The sequence below is a fragment of the Salmo salar genome, chromosome ssa07, assembly GCF_905237065.1.
Source record: "Salmo salar chromosome ssa07, Ssal_v3.1, whole genome shotgun sequence".
Lineage (NCBI taxonomy): Eukaryota > Metazoa > Chordata > Actinopteri > Salmoniformes > Salmonidae > Salmo > Salmo salar.
Genome location: NC_059448.1, coordinates 52,245,165 through 52,263,153, shown reverse-complemented (window position 1 = coordinate 52,263,153; position 17,989 = coordinate 52,245,165). Strand labels below are relative to the sequence as shown.

The 17,989-nt window shown below is 43.0% G+C and overlaps 1 protein-coding gene across 3 annotated transcripts in view; it reads left to right on the top strand.

The window, feature by feature from the left end:
- LOC106595617 (voltage-dependent calcium channel subunit alpha-2/delta-1) overlaps positions 1-17,989 on the top strand; it is a 176,096-nt gene that overhangs the window by 133,786 nt on the left and 24,321 nt on the right. The window contains exons 16-26 of one of the 3 annotated variants that reach the window (XM_045722233.1): positions 2,241-2,321; positions 3,577-3,660; positions 3,793-3,867; positions 7,773-7,844; positions 7,956-8,027; positions 8,123-8,184; positions 10,088-10,164; positions 12,589-12,597; positions 15,032-15,040; positions 15,795-15,855; positions 16,456-16,553. In XM_045722233.1, coding sequence (XP_045578189.1) covers positions 2,241-2,321; positions 3,577-3,660; positions 3,793-3,867; positions 7,773-7,844; positions 7,956-8,027; positions 8,123-8,184; positions 10,088-10,164; positions 12,589-12,597; positions 15,032-15,040; positions 15,795-15,855; positions 16,456-16,553 — 700 coding nt within the window. The remainder of the gene's footprint in view (positions 1-2,240; positions 2,322-3,576; positions 3,661-3,792; positions 3,868-7,772; positions 7,845-7,955; positions 8,028-8,122; positions 8,185-10,087; positions 10,165-12,588; positions 12,598-15,031; positions 15,041-15,794; positions 15,856-16,455; positions 16,554-17,989) is intronic. The other 2 variants (XM_045722234.1, XM_045722235.1) reach the window with 2 other exon arrangements.

Below are 17,989 nucleotides of genomic sequence, written 5' to 3'. Positions count from 1 at the left end.
GGATTGTGGGCTGTGGAATGTTGTCCCACTCCTCTTCAATGGCTGTGCGAAGCTTCTGGATATTGGCGGGAACTGGAACACGTTATCGTACACGTCAATCCAGAGCATCCCAGACATGGTAAGTATGCAGGCCATGGAAGAACTGGGAAATGTTCAGCTTCCAGGAATTGTGCATAGATCTTTGCAACATGGGGCTGTGCATTATCATGCTGAAACATGAGGTGATGGTGGCGGATGAATGGCACGATAATGGGCCTTAGGATCTCGTCACGGTATCTCTGTGCATACAAATTGCCATCGATAAAATGCAATTGTGTTTGTAGTCCGTAGCTTATGCCTGGTCATACCGTAAACCCACCGCCACCATGGGGCACTCTGTTCACACAACGTTGACATCAGCAAACCGCTCGCCCACACAACACCATACACGTGGTCTGCGGTTGTGAGGCCGGTTGGACATTCTCTAAAATGACTTTGGAGGCGGCTTATGGTAGATAAATGAACATCAAATTATCTGGCAACAGCTCTGGTGGACATTCCTGCAGTCAGCATGCCATCTGTGGCATTGTGTTGTGTGACAAAACCGCACATTTTAGAATGGCTTTTTATTGTCTCCAGCGCAATGTGCACCCATGTAATGATCATGCTGTTTAATCAGCTTCTTGATATGCCACACCTGTCAGCTGGATGGCAAAGGAGAAACGCTCAGTAACAGGGATGTAAACAAATGTGTGTACAAAATCTGAGAGAAATAAGCTTTTTGTGCCAATGTAAAATTTCTGGGATCTTTTATTTCAGCTCGTGAAAAATGACACCAAAACCTTCCATGTTGCGTTTATATTTTTTTGTATATAACGTGAAGTTGGAGACATAGCAAGATGGATGTATAGTGTCAAATCTAACGGCATGACACAGTCTCAGTGCAATAAGGAAATCTGATTACAGATTGCACCATGACAGATTCAGAGGTCATCGCACATTTCCAGTAAGCACACACAACACCATGAAGACCATCCAGACGCACTAGAGAGATGGTGTCTTCCCTGTTGTGGTGATGGAGGCTGTCCACCTCATTACTGGAAACAGATGCTTCTCCAGCCACACGTCACAATAGCGGCCCACTGTGTGTTCTCACACACACACACAAGCAAACCGGCACACACACACACACACACACACACACACACACACACACACACACACACACACACACACACACACACACACACACACACACACACACACACACACACACACACACACACACACACACCACATGGCCCTGTGTCTGGTTACCTGCAAAGACGTGTCATTTTGAGTCCATTAATTTAGGGACAGATTTCTTTCTAGTTTTTTTCCGGATCGTTCCATAGTAAACAATGTTATGTGATTGAACATGGAAACGTGACGTTTTCTCTATCAGGTGCACTTTCATCCCTTATCCACTGTTTAAGTCAGGACGCAACTTGACCTTGATATGAGCTACTTTTAGAACTAGACAGCTGGTGTTTGTATTAGAAGGGTGTTTGCATCACTAGTTGCACTCGGACACACATAGCAAGTTTATAATACAGTATCTACACTTACCATAGTCAACAGCCTGACACCCTGTGTATGCCTTGTTGTCCCCAAATTCACCCTGTAAATACTACCCTGCACAGCTTCCCATTATTTCTGCTGTTTTTATTTACAACTAGATAGCTGGTGTTTGTATTGGAAAGTGTATTTGCGTCATTAATTGCCCTGTCTGACACCAATGGAAAGTTATTATGATGGACTCTCACTAATAATCTGTCTTGCTCCACAGGGCTAGTACATTAGCCTGTTCCCATATCTGCTTGTGCTTGAGTTTACAACACAAACAGATATGGGACCAGGCTACTATTTCATTACAAGTAGTATTCTTACCTATAGACTATAGTACATGGACACAACCTACACCAGTATACAGGTGCATAGAGAATGCATAGCAGAGGAGGCTGGTGGGAGGAGCTATAGGAGGACAGGCTCATTGTAATGGCTGGAATGGATTCAATGGAACGGTATTAAACACATCAAACATTGAAACCACATGTTTGTCTCCATTCCATTGGTTCCATTCCAGCCATTACAATGAGCCCATCCTCCTATAGCTCCCCCCCACCAGCCTCAACTGGTGCATATTATACCTGTTGTTATCAGTCTGATAAGACCAGTAGGGGTGCTGTTCTAAAGGAAAATACATGTGATCTGGTTTACAGGAGCTGGGTCTGGTGATCACAGGAACACTTCCAGTCTTCAACAAGACCAACACCAAAGCTGACAAAGAGAGGGGACTACAGGTACAGCGCTGACTGGCTGGCTGGCTGGCTGGCAGGCAGGCAGGCAGACTGACTGACTGATTGGCTGGCTGGCTGGCTGGCTGGCTGGCTGATTGATTGACTGGCTGGCTGGTTGACTGACTGACTGGCTGGCTGGTTGACTGGTTGACTGGCTGGCTGGCTGGCTGGCTGGTTGACTGACTGACTGACTGACTGACTGGTTGACTGACTGACTGGCTGGGTGACTGGCTGGTTGACTGGCTGTATGACTGACTGACTGGCTGGGTGACTGGCTGGTTGACTGACTGACTGACTGGCTGGCTGGTTGACTGACTGGCTGGCTGGTTGACTAACTGGCTGGCTGGCTGGTTGACTGACTGCTATCTGACTGGTTAGCTGACTGCTTACTTGCTTACTTACTCGTTTACTTGCATTCCCGCAATGAGCTTTCAGAAGTGTGTTTGATTTGCACAGCAGTATGTCCCAGAAGCAGGGAGTTGATGACCTCTCAGCCAGGTTCACCTCCAGAACTGAACACTGGGTCACACCACAGGACTGGGAACAGTGGGTTAACTGCCTTGCTCAGGGGCAGAACGACAGATTTTTACCTTGTCAGCTCGGCAGTCGATTACGATGTGGGTCCTTTCTTCCTCTACTATCTCCTTGTTGAGGTACTTGTCAGCCATTTTGCTGATATAGTTTCACTCTTCAAAGCCTGCCCACTCTGTGCCACAGGAAGCAACGACATCTGATAACAGTAGCTAACTGCTTCAAGATGATGCTATTTGGTAATTTGGTATTTTATTAGGATCCTCATTAGTTGTTGTGAAAGCCGCAGCTACTCTTGCTGGGATCCACACAAAACATACAGACAATTAGTAGACAAGAACAGCTCAAGAACAGAACTACATACATTTAAAAACAGCACACACAGCCTACGTATCAATACATGGATGGTGTTTGATGGACCTGTAATGACTAAAGCCAGGCTGAGAATGACTCGTTAATGAGTCACAGTAACAACAAGGATTTCTAAAGGACATTTTTTTATCTCCACGGTGCTCTTTACTTTGGAAATGTTTTTAAAGTCGCCAAGGGACTTGAGTCATCGGAGTAAAATTGTTTTTGTGAATGCCTGTGTGTGTGAAGCACTAGGGGTCCCTCTGAGTGATATACTACTGTGTGTGTGAAGCACTAGGGGTCCCTCTGAGTGAGGTACTATATAATGCTTTGTTTTGGTCTCATTCCACTTTTCCTTGACTGTTTTTTCTCCCAGAGGCCCCAAAACCAGCTAATCCTGGGAGTGATGGCTATCGATGTGTCTCTGGACGACATCAAAAGACTAACGCCAAGATTTACAGTAAGACACACTCGCATGTGTGCTACACACACACACTAACACATACCCACATAGCCTATGTTAAGCATCCAGAACACCATCAATACCATCGACACACACACTAACTATCCCGTCTCTTTCTACCTCTTGTAGTTTGGACCAAATGGCTATTACTTTGCCATTGACCCCAACGGTTATGTCTTGCTGCATCCCAACCTCTGCCCAAAGGTACAGTAACACACACACACACACACACACACACACACACACACACACACACACACACACACACACACACACACAAAACTACAACACTCATCTGTTCCTTTAATCACAGTATGCTGCACAACCATGTTAAGCAAAGCCCCAATATACCTGTTAGCAAGGCATGGGAGATTTAGCAGCCTGGCGTTAGCCTACCGTTAGGCTAGCATAGCTTAGCATTACCCTAGCGTAGCCTAGCCACACTTAGCTTTGTTTGGCTAGCTTCCCCTAGTACTATCTCGGAAAAGGTCACCATATGGGTTTGTGTAGAGAAGGTTTGCGAGGGACACTTCATGATTTCCACACAACAAACACAGGGAGAACATGGAGCTTACGCCCACGTAGCCATGTGTTTCACATCAGTCTTTAGTTTAAGGTCCGCCTCACAGCTTTCCCGTAAACTGCCCTGAGGAAATATGTCACTGGTGTTCTTGTATCAAAACATCATTACTGTGCATTAAATAAATACACAAGTATGGGTAAAGACTTCAGATAATTGCTGTGGTTTGGTGATATTATATAGCTCTACATACACTCCCTGTATATAGCTCTACATTGATCTGGTACTGGTACTCCCTGTATATAGCTGCACATTGATCTGGTACTGGTACTCCCTGTATATAGCTGCACATTGATCTGGTACTGGTACTCCCTGTATATAGCTCCACATTGATCTGGACTGGTACTCCCTGTATATAGCTCCACATTGATCTGGACTGGTACTCCCTGTATATAGCTCCACATTGATCTGGTACTGGTACTCCCTGTATATAGCTCCACATTGATCTGGTACTGGTACTCCCTGTATATAGCTCCACATTGATCTGGTACTCCCTGTATATAGCTCCACATTGATCTGGTACTGGTACTCCCTGTATATAGCTCCACATTGATCTGGTACTGGTACTCCCTGTATATAGCTCCACATTGATCTGGTACTCCCTGTATATAGCTCCACATTGATCTGGTACTGGTACTCCCTGTATATAGCTCTACATTGATCTGGTACTGGTACTCCCTGTATATAGCTCCACATTGATCTGGTACTGGTACTCCCTGTATATAGCTCCACATTGATCTGGTACTGGTACTCCCTGTATATAGCTCCACATTGATCTGGTACTCCCTGTATGTAGCTCCATTCTTGTGCATTTTGTTTTATTCCTCGTGTTAGTTAATATTTTATATTACAATTTTTTTAACTCTGCATCATTGAGAAATGTTCGTTAGCAAGCATTTCACTGTAAAGTCTACACAAGTTGTTTTCGGCACATGTGATGAATACAATTTGATTTGATTTTTGAAGGTGAAAACTTGTGGTTTTCCCAACAATCTTTCAATCCAATCCAAGTCACTTTAAGATCAAATTCTTATTTACAATGACAGCTTAGGAACAGTGGGTTAACTGCCTTGTTCAGGGGCAGAACGGATTTTTACCTTGTCAGCTCTGTGTTTCGATCTAGCAACCTTTCTGTTACTGGCCCAATACTCTAACCACTAGGCTACCTGCCACCCTATATATAGGGAGTACCAGTACCAGATCAATGTTGAGCTATATACAGGGAGTACCAGTACCAGATCAATGTGGAGCTATATACAGGGAGTACCAGTACCAGATCAATGTGGAGCTATATACAGGGAGTACCAGTACCAGATCAATGTGGAGCTATATACAGGGAGGACCAGTACCAGATCAATGTGGAGCTATATACAGGGAGTACCAGATCAATGTGGAGCTATATACAGGGAGTACCAGATCAATGTGGAGCTATATACAGGACGTACCAGTACCAGATCAATGTGGAGCTATATACAGGGAGTACCAGTACCAGATCAATGTGGAGCTATATACAGGGAGTACCAGTACCAGATCAATGTGGAGCTATATACAGGACGTACCAGTACCAGATCAATGTGGAGCTATATACAGGGAGTACCAGTACCAGATCAATGTGGAGCTATATACAGGGAGTACCAGTACCAGATCAATGTGGAGCTATATACAGGGAGTACCAGATCAATGTGGAGCTATATACAGGGAGTACCAGTACCAGATCAATGTAGAGCTATATACAGGGAGTACCAGTACCAGATCAATGTGGAGCTATATACAGGGAGTACCAGTACCAGATCAATGTGGAGCTATATACAGGGAGTACCAGTACCAGATCAATGTGCAGAGGTACGAGGTATTTGAGGTAGATATGTACATGAAGGCAGGGTAAAGTGACTAGGCATCAGGATAGATAATAATAAGGTACTTGAGGTAGATATGTACATGAAGGCAGGGTAAAGTGACTAGGCATCAGGATAGATAATAATAAGGTACCTGAGGTAGATATGTACATGAACTCAGGGTAAAGTGACTAGGCATCAGGATAGATAATAATAAGGTGTTTGAGGTAGATATGTACATGAAGGCAGGGTAAAGTGACTAGGCATCAGGATAGATAATAATAAGGTATTTAAGGTAGATATGTACATGAAGGCAGGGTAAATGACTAGGCATCAGGATAGATAATAATAAGGTATTTGAGGTAGATATGTACATAAAGGCAGGGTAAAGTGACTAGGCATCAGGATAGATAATAATAAGGTACCTGAGGTAGATATGTACATGAAGGCAGGGTAAAGTGACTAGGCATCAGGATAGATAATAATAAGGTATTTAAGGTAGATATGTACATGAAGGCAGGGTAAAGTGACTAGGCATCAGGATAGATAATAATAAGGTATTTGAGGTAGATATGTACATGAAGGCAGGGTAAAGTGACTTGGCATCAGGATAGATAATAATAAGGTATTTGAGGTAGATATGTACATGAAGCCAGGGTAAAGTGACTAGGCATCAGGATAGATAATAATAAGGTACTTGAGGTAGATATGTACATGAAGGCAGGGTAAAGTGACTAGGCATCAGGATAGATAATAATAAGGTATTTGAGGTAGATATGTACATGAAGGCAGGGTAAAGTGACTAGGCATCAGGATAGATAATAATAAGGTACCTGAGGTAGATATCAAATTGTATTTGTCACATGCACCGAATACAACATGAGCCAGACCTTACAGTGAAATGCTTACTTACAAGCCCTTAACCAACAATGCAGTTTTAAGAAAAATAAGTGTTAAGAAAGTGTATACTAAAATAAACTGAAGTAAAAAATGTATAAAAACAAAATGAAAAAAGAATAAAATAGAAAAATAACAAATAAAGAGCAACAATAAAATAACAGTAGTGAGGATGTATACAAGGGGTACCGGTACAGAGTCAATGTGTGGTGGCACAATTTAGTTGAGGTAATATGTAAATGTAGGTAGAGGTAAAGTTGGCACATAGCATATCTTTGTATGTTTGTATTTGTACCTTATGTGTCTTAAATGGTTTTGTTTAGCTCCTGTTAATATCTCAACTCCTATTTCATAAAGTTTGTTTTGGAGTTCTGGTGCTGTATCTGTCTAGGCTCATGATGAAGGGTTCATGGACAAAGATTGAGACAAATCCTGACTGGAAATCATTTTAATCTGGACATAGGGTAATTTTTGCATGACTAATTGGCAGTAAGCAAAATAATGATAATATTTAACATAGACAGGTAGGCTGTTTTTTTTCACAGGTCTGTTCTCTTTTGCATGACGAATGTCACCCTTAAAGGTAATTTCACATAGACTGTCTTAAATAATTCCTGGGTGAACTCTTATCTGGGTTGATTCAATCTATAAAACAGTAAATGTTGTATTAAATCTCTCTCTCGCGCATGCGTGCACTCTCTGTCTCTCTCTCACTCTGTCTCGCACTTTCTCGCTCGCACTTTCTCTCGCACTTTCTTTCTCGCTCTCTGTCTCTCGCTCTCTGTCTCGCACTCTAGAATCCTAAATTTCAGGAGCCTGTAACTCTGGACTTCCTGGACGCTGAGCTGGAGGATGAGATTAAAGTAGAGGTAAGATGGAGACCACTGACGGTCTTCTTTTATACTTCCACCTTTGTGTCCACATTCTATCCTGTTGTGGGTTGAACTTGCTCCTAAGAGCTAAGTGTTTTTTGTCCTCAGATAAGAACGAACATGATTAATGGAGAAACCGGCCACCGCACGGTACACACACTAGTGAAATCCCAGGATGAGGTAAAGTAAAACATGATGGAAAAACAAAAACACATTTTTAGACTATTTCGGGGTGAGCTGTCCCTTTGATGACAAATGTGTGTTCTGCTCCACAGCGGTACATAGACCGAAGCGAAAGATCGTACACATATGCCCCTGTAAAGGGTACAGATTACAGGTAACAGCTACATGTACTGTATTTGTACCCCTACCTGAGTATACCATGTACAGTATTCCTTTTTAGGGCCTTGAGTTTTTATTCTGACCACGTGACTTGACCAAGAAAACTCTCATGGGTCAAGAGTCTGGAGTTTTACCTGGTCAAGGCATATAACTAGGTTCCATAAAAACTCAGGGCCCTATCTAGAAGAACAATAGGGGTCACTGTTTTCATCTCTTATGACTACTAGTAGTGCACTGACACCTGATCAATGCAACCGCTTGAAAGGTCGTGGCCATAGAGAATAATAGGGGCTTCTAGTGGCCAAAAGGCAGTTTTAGCACAGGTAGCGCCATTGAGGGCTTCCAACATTTTATCGCAGATAGAACAATGAACCAGATGTTTCACCGGAAGTGTACATTTCAAGCTTCCTGGTGGCATTTCCACTCGCCACCAAAAATGGTGATGAGAGGAAGCCCAGTGGCAGGCAAGTGGGAGAAGATGCAGCTGGATGGATTTTGGCCCACATTCTGCTAAGTTCTCATAGATTTTTAAGCATTTGATACAGTTTTCTGTCCCCAAGACTAGAATATTTTACAGAGTGGACTATGTTTTGTAGACTTTACCCTTTGCCAAAGTTTCAAAATGTTTCGTTGTTTAGAAGGGGTGCAAGGGCGAATTGAGCTATTGCACATGCACACTTCAGAGTATGCGTTCCCTAAGGGAAATATGCAAATACATGCTAGAACACGCCAATAGGATCTCGCTAGCTTGTGCTTGTCTCTGTCCACCTCCTTGCTTGTTCTGCCCACTATAATGAATTTGCTCCCATTGGAAACGACAGTCTGTGGTCTATCTTGGATTAGTTATGCAAATCTCAGATTTTAATGTAGTCAACTGGGTGGACATCCAACTTCATTGGCTGATCCTTCCTGGTGACCCTGTTGGAGTCATGTCCAACCGGGTCATCAGGAGGAATCAGCCAATTGTGAAGAAGAAAATGTACTACTTCAAAATGGAGATTGCCTCAATGACGCTGTCCGTGCTGTAACAGACGCAATAATGGCACAGATACAAAGATGAGTCCTCTATCTATCTCTATGGTTGTGACTAGACGGAGTACTGATACGCCCGGAATTGACTTTTCGTAGCAAGTTAGGAGAACGTTTTAACTAATCCTAACCTTAACCCAATTCTCCTAACCTGTTAAGTGAATTCTCCTAACCTGCTGCGTAAGTTCTCCTAACCTGCTACAAACAAAGTCACTACTGGTTGTAGCTGTGTACCACCTAGTCAAAACCCTCTCGAGCCTGTCCTAAATGTGTGTGTACCACCTAGTCAAAACCCTCTTGAGACTGTCCTAAATGTGTGTGTACCACCTAGTCAAAACCCTCTTGAGACTGTCCTAAATGTGTGTACCACCTAGTCAAAACCCTCTTGAGACTGTCCTAAATGTTTGTGTACCACATAGTCCAAACCCTTTTGAGACTGTCCTGAATGTGTGCACTAAACTGGAGCATGCAGATATCTGGAGCAAAATAAGAAATATTGTATTTGAATGGGGAATGATGACTTTTACTGTTCAAATGATAAATGTACTTGTAAAAAATAAGTTACAAAGCTCAGCAGAATATGTCTGTGTGAAAGTTTTAGCTTCAGTGATGACAAGTTTTTAAGACATTTTTGTTTTGATGTGTGGATCAACTTTTAAGTTTGTGTGGTGATCTGATCTGTGATTCTTGCAAATGTGTTCTTTGTTAGAACTCTGCAAAATATGAAAATGTTGTGGTGTGTGTGTGGCATGTAAGTGTGTGTGCACCTATTCATATCTGTGTGTGTGTGTGTGTGTGTGTGTGTGTGTGTGTGTGTGTGTGTGTGTGTGTGTGTGTGTGTGTGTGTGTGTGTGTGTGTGTGTTCCCAGTCTAGCCTTGGTCCTTCCAGTGTACAGCCTGCATTACATCCACACTACTATCGGAGACACCATCACCCAGGCCAAATGTAAGTAGAATTCTAAATCACTTTAACCTCCTGACCTATATCAAGGCATGACCTTTTACGCAGTAAACATTTCCTTTGCATATACAGTCGTGGCCAAAAGTTTTGAGAATGACACAAATATTACTTTTCACAAAGTCTGCTGCCTCAGTTTGTATGATGGCAATTTGCATATACTCCAGAATGTTATGAAGAGTGATCAGATGAATTGCAATTAATTGCAAAGTCCCTCTTTGCCATGCAAATGAACTGAATTCCCCCAAAACATTTCCACTGCATTTCAGCCCTGCCACAAAAGGACCAGCTGACATCATGTCAGTGATTCTCTCGTTAACACAGGTGTGAGTGTTGACGAGGACAAGGCTGGAGATCACTCTGTCATGTTGATTGAGTTTGAATAACAGACTGGAAGCTTCAAAAGGAGGGTGGTGCTTGGAATCATTGTTCTTCCTCTGTCAACATGGTTACCTGCAAGGAAACACGTGCCGTCATCATTGCTTTGCACAAAAAGGGCTTCACAGGCAAGGGTATTGCTGCCAGTAAGATTGCACCTAAATCAACCATTTATCGGATCATCTAGAACTTCAAGGAGAGCGGTTCAATTGTTGTGAAGAAGGCTTCAGGGCGCCCAAGAAAGTCCAGCAAGCGCCGGGACCGTCTCCTAAAGTTGATTCAGCTGTGGGATTGGGGCACCACCAGTACAGAGCTTGCTCAGGAATGGCAGCAGGCAGGTGTGAGTGCATCTGCACGCACAGTGTGGTCAAAGACTTTTGGAGGATGGCCTGGTGTCAAGAAGAGCAGCAAAGAAGCCACTTCTCTCCAGGAAAAACTTCAGGGACAGACTGATATTCTGCCAAAGGTACAGGGATTGGACTGCTGAGGACTGGGGTAAAGTCATTTTCTCTGATGAATCCCCTTTCCGATTGTTTGGGGCATCCGTAAAAAAGCTTGTCCGGAGAAGACAAGGTGAGCGCTACCATCAGTCTTGTGTCATGCCAACAGTAAAGCATCCTGAGTCCATTCATGTGTGGGATTGTTTCTCTGCCAAGGGAATGGGCTCACTCACAATTTTGCCTAAGAACACAGCCAGGAATAAAGAATGGTACCAACACATCCTCCGAGAGCAACTTCTCCCAAACATCCAGGAACAGTTTGGTGATGAACAATGCCTTTTCCAGCATGATGGAGCACCTTGCCATGAGGCAAAAGGGATAACTAAGTGGCTCGGGGAACAAAACATTGATACTTTGGGTCCATGGCCAGGAAACTCCCCAGACCTTAATCCCATTGAGAACTTGTGGTCAATCCTCAAGAGGCGGGTGGACAAACAAAAACCCACAAATTCTGACAAACGCCAAGCATTGATTATGCAAGAATGGGCTGCCATCAGTCAGGATGTGGCCCAGAAGTTAATTGACGGCATGCCAGGGCGGATTGCAGAGGTCTTGAAAAAGAAGGGTCAACACGGCAAATATTGACTCTTTGCATCAACTTCATGTAATTGTCAATAAAAGCCTTTGACACTTATGAAATGCCTGTAATTATACTTCAGTATTCCATAGTAACATCTGACAAAAATATCTGAAGACACTGAGGCAGCAGACTTTGCGAAAATTTATATTTGTGTCATTCTCAAAACTTTTGGCCACGACTGTAGACAGAATGACAAAACACATTTGTCAGATGACAATGGCATTTAAATGAATACCACATAGGGGTTAAGGGAAGCCTCAGGTTTCAGCTTGTCTGTGAGCACACACAAACACACTCCATCTCTCTCATTCGCTCTCTCTCACACTACACTTATTTCCACATGTGTTCAAACTCCCCTCTCATGTCCCCGTCAAGCTGTGAGATTCCCAATAGTCAAATCATTGTGTGTTGTTAGTCAGTCATTGTGTTAGGATGATGGGTCTTCCATAGGAAGGTCTGTGTTTCGGTCTTCATGGTCTGGTTGTGGGCCTGTGGGTCTGTTTTATTCCCCTCTCCACACTCCACTGTCCCTTACCACTGGGATACACATACACACACACATACATGCACATATACACACACACACACAGGTCTTCCTGGGAAGTTCAGTTTGTCTGGGTACCTCCTGTGGGTCTGTTCGGTCCCCCAAGCGCACACACACACACACACACAGACACACAATCCGTCTTACTTTCCTACCACTCAGTCCCTTAGCTGATTGGGACGGTCCCTGAGTTGATCATCTGTCTTCTGCAGTAAAATGGGAAGCCCATTTCTCATACATCCTGTTCAAGCTGCAATGTTTTTATTCAACACTAAGAGGAATAAAATATTGTGTACCCCTGTTTGCTTCTTTCCTGTCCCCTTCTCTTTCCCGCTCCCCCTTCCCTCCTTCCTCTCCTCTCCTGCTGACCTTCTCACCCCTGTCTTCTCCGTGTGTTGGAACCCCCTCAGTGGAATTGGGCAAGTATTCTCCTCCTGTACCTTACCTCACACCTTCCCTGTCCTCCTGCTCTCACACCTGTAGCATGATGAACAACAGTACCCATAATGCTCTGTTTTATCTTAGTGAAGACGTTCCTGGAACTAACATAATTGTGTCCCATCTCCTTACCAATACAACACCCTTCCTCTAGCCACACTGTCTATCTCTCTTCAACACTAGATTTGCAACTTTTCTGTTTACACTAACCTTGATGTGGTGTGGCCAAAGCCACATTCCTGCTTCCTGTGTAAGTGCAGCTATTAGCATACCGTAAGTACTGAAGTATATAGGCAAACAAAATGCTGTCTGCTGGTATTAGGGTAATGAAAGTAATTCTTGCAGGGACATGTGGTGTGGAAGGGGGGTATGTCATGTAGTTGCCTCCCTCACTTCCTCCAGAGGCAGTGTGGGAGACATCTCCTAAAGAGAAAATCTAGATCTGTCTCTTTACACTTCAGTATCTCTCCTGGATCTAGATTGTGTCATCAAAGTAGTGTAGTGTAAAGAGGTCCATAGTAGTGTAATGATGTTGTGACGTACAATAATCTGAGTCATGTAGATAGGGGTCTTATAACTGATTTAGATAGTGTTTGATCACACTGATTCAGTCCCTAATCTGACCACACACAAGGAGAGCCTTGCATGCGATGCTGCTGCCCAATAGTGAGTGTATGTATGAGTGTGTATTTTCACAAGCCTCTGTATGCATGTTGTTTATCCCACCTGCCCCAATGGCACTCAGATGTGGCTTTGGCACTAACCCTCTAGAGTCTGCTAACAGGAAGGACAGAGGGGAGGATGTTTGCATTATTTTAAGGTGAACCCATAAAAGAGAAAGCGATGAGTGTTTGCCCAAAACATGACTGGACGGTTTCTCCCTTTTTTAGTTTCTCTTTTTTAATCATTCAGAGGTTTACAAGCTCGTAAAATAGTCTTAATGAAAGACAGAAACCACCTCGTCCCCACAGAGCACCACCTCTCTCTCTCTCTCTCTCTCTCTCTCTCTCGCTGTCTCTCTCTCTCTCTCTCTCTCTCTCTCTCTCTCTCGCTGTCTCTCTCGCTGTCTCTCTCTCTCTCTCTCTCTCTCGCTGTCTCTCTCTCTCTGTCTCTCTCGGTCTCTCTCTGTCTCTCTCTGTCTCTCTCTCCTTTTGTGTACACCAGTATCCTTTGCTATTGTCTCCCCAGTGTGTGGGTGTGTGTCTCATGTGGTCGCTGAGTCACATAACAGACTAACAGTCTTCTTTTATTGAGAGAGTGGCCATCCAAAACACATTTGGTTGGGGTAGGTTCCATTTAAATTCAGCCAGAACCGGAAGTGATTTGAAATTCCAATTCAAGAATCGAAAAATCCTTATTGACAATAATGACGCTGATTCGATTTGTGATTTCAATTCACTTCCTGGTTTGACTGTATTGTAATGGTATCGGCTTGCCCAGCCCTGTAACTAAACTCTCCAACCTTTCACCTTTCACCCCTAATTGTACAAATACCGTACAATTGAATATCACTCTAGGTTGCATGTTTACATTCTAAGTGTATGTGATTGCCATGGAATGTTTGCTTTCAACATGGTATCCACATCTTTCAGTGGAGTTCCCTAAAACATGTCTCTGGTTCATCAAAAATCTGTGTATCTGTGTGTGTCTTTTGTGTTTGTATACATTCATTCACATTCTTAAAGACACTGTAGGTGGAGGCAATCTATGATTTTAAAAAAAGGGACAAAATAAACATGGGGCTGTCATTAATGTCTTTTAAATTAGACTTCATGTAATTGAAGTATTGACGATGTACCAAGAATCTACACATGGACATCATTATTTTCCAACAATTACTACCAAAGACCTCATGTACTAGTCTGAAGTCTAGCCCATGAGGTCATGACGAATACCGCACCACAATATAATAATAACAAGCACCATATTTTAAACAATATCAAAGTAATATCCAAGCAATACAACAGGATTATGTTCCATGTTACCATGATGAATGTCTCTTCTATTCCTTTCCATGGCATTGTCATATGAAGACATTACTCAACACTAGTAACCCCATGGATTCATCATTACCACTGTATTACAGTACAGAAAATATGATGATAATGGTACTTGAAATCAATGCATTGAAAGCAATGCAATGTTATCGCTAGAATGCTCATTGTAAACCCTCTCGTTGTGTGACCCTTGTTGCTTGATCAGTCAACATTTACATTTTGAGAAGAAACCTTTTGATGGGAGTGCAATATTTTTATTCAAGGCCTCGCTCTGTGAATAAAATATATTGTTGACTTTTGACCCTTGTGTTTTACCCTGTTTTTTTCTACTTTCCTTCCCTCCTTCCTTCCCTCGTTCACCCATGGGGACGCATCTCGCTTTCACATATTCTCTCTGCTGGGATTTTGTCCTCTCCAGGGGATGAGGGCAAGTATTTTTTTCTCCTCTTGTCTCTCTCCTCCTGTTCTAAGAGTCGTGTCTGTCTGCTGTTTTTCCCAGCATGCATAGGGAAGTCATTCCCACGCCAAGGTTCCATGTCACCCACACGACCTGATTTACATCTGTTCATTAGAGATTGTCTCATACTTTCTTTTTCTCTGCTGTGCACTGCTATCCGTAGATTTTTCTAGACCTAGTTCTAGTCACAGTCAACTAAGTATAAACCCTTTACATAGAGTGTATTTCCTGTATTGTCTTCTATGCTACCAAACCTAATCTTTGCCATAGTATTTACCACCTTTAAGATACAAACTTCTAAGAGCCAAGCTCCCTGGGTGGGGGTGGTACGGTCACCCTGTGACGATGGACAGAGGAATGTATACCCCCACCATGCTTTAAAATGAGGAGTTGACAGACAACACTTAACTTACATTCATCAAAGCTGTATCTCTCTATCAGACGTGGAGTCATGTGTCTATACAAACTGTGGACCGTCTAGGACTGGGGATTGTCTTCATGATGTCTGAATCACCATGGCCCATCAGTTGACAGTCTACTATTACAGTCAACAGAAGTCATTTGATCCATCAGCCATGAATCTCATCAGCATCTGTATCAATCAATGGTCATCATGTTAACTTGACATGAGTTATGTGTGATACCCTTCTTCCGGTTCCAAGGTCTGTGTATATGAATGGCACAGAGATGTTTGTAGGGCTCACAGCTTTCTGCTCTTCTACAGTCTCTGAAAGCCTGCAGGAAGACAAGTTTGAGGAGTATGGATACACTCTCATTGCACCAAGGTAAGAAGATTGACTGTTATTTTTTAGAAAGGTTTATATACAGGTAACTGACAAAATAAAGGAAACGCCTGAGTAAATGAGGGATAACAAAGTATATTGAAAGCAGGTTCTTCCACACAAGTGTGGTTCCTGAGTTAATTAACATCCCATCATGCTTAGGGTCATGTATAAAAAATGCTGGGCAGGCCATTATTTTAGCTACCATGGCTACACCACATAGGATGACAATGTCCCCATCCACAGGGCACGAGTGGTCACTGGATGGTTTGTTGAGCATGAAAACCATATTCCATTGCTGTCTCAGTCACCAGATCTCAACCTAATTGAACACATGGGAGATTTTAGAGCGGTGCCTGAGACAGCTTTTACCTCCATCAACAAAACACCAAATGGTGGAATTTCTTGTGCAAGAATAGTGTCACATCCCTCCAATAGAGTTCCAGACACTTGTAGAATCTATGCCAAGGTGCATTGAAGCTGTTCTGGCTTGTGGTGGCCCAATGCCCTATTAAGACACTATGTTGGTGTTTCCTTTATTTTGGCAGTTACTTGTACATATAAATGTATAGGATTTGAGTTTTTTTTTTTTTCATCCCATAGGGAGTACTGTAAGGATCTGAAGCCGTCTAAAAACAACACAGAGTTCCTGATGGACTTCAACGAGTACATCGACAGGAAGACTCCCAACAACCCACTGTGTGAGTAGCTAAGACCAGGGACAACCAAACACCTTCCCTGGGTTTCTCCCTTCCAACAAATAGTAGCTAAGACCAGGGACAATCAGACACCTTCCCTGGGTTTAACCCTTCCAACAAAGAGTAGCTAATACCAGGGAAAATCAGAAACCTTTCCTATGTTCCCTCTTCCAGCCACTAACCAACCACCATCCATGGTTTAACACTCACTGCTCAGAACTGGTGGTGAATAGATTGAGAAATCAGTTACATTTTTACATTATTATTTTTTAACATATACATTACATGTAATGAAGCACTCTGGAATACATTTTATAATGATCCTTTAATAATGATAATTTAGGCTCAACAAGTTACGTGAAAAATGTTGGTTGTTAGACCGTTGTTCAGTGGGCACTAGAACAACATGGGTCTTGGACAGTATTGATGTCTTCATAGGAGGGCCAACTGAGCATGTTCCCTGGGGTGCCTATAGTGAACCATAGGTCTGGATGTCTGGAGTGACTGCTAGGTGCTATGCAGTATACTGTATACAGAAGAAAGACAGTCAGGTCTCTCTGTCTGTAGAACCCCTCCCTCCTTGTGTTGGCCTGTTTGATCCTAACTCTAAAAGTCTGACCATCATACGCCTCAGGGCACATGTGTTAGATGCCTCGGCTTTGCCGCAACACACACACACACAAACACACACACACTCCACCAAGTTATATACCCCCACATACCCCACCTACTGGTCCAATTACTGTGTGTTTGTGAGAAAGACCAGAACCCCGTCGAGGTGAGAGTGCGAGCGGAGCAATAAAAAGGGACAAATCAGGCCTGTGCGCCGGAGCTTTCAGACCAATGGAGACTGAGTCTCCGACATCTGACCAATGCATTAGCAGTACATCACTCTCTGATATAATAGTAGAGGTTAATTACTCGCCTCATTCCTTTCTTTTCCCTCTCAAGTGTTTTTATGAAATGTAGCAATGTCACTCAAAGCTCATGTTTATTGGTCTGATGTGTTGGTTTGAAAAGTAGTACTCAGCCATCTCAATTGGAAAGATACTCAGTCCTTTTTTCTCTTTCAAGTTTGTCCTAGAAATGCAGCGATGTCTCTCAAAAGTAACGTTTATATGCTTGATGTGTAGTCTAGTCAGATTTTTAGGTTTGAAAAAGTCACTTGAAACAATCAATTGGAAATACCCCTGTAATACATTTTTTTTAACCAAGTCCCCCAATTGGTATATTAGTTCCCGTAATTAGGATATTAGTTTCCTTAATTGTCCATTTCTGCTTGGGAGATTGATGGGCGTTTTCTGCAGGACTATAGACTGCTGTGTATACAGACCTTGTGGGATGTTTGGCATGGGTGGGGAGTGGGACATTACATGGTTTACTTGTTTAAGCCACTGCAGTGGCGGTGAAGTACATTAGAATTCCTGGCCTGCCTTCAA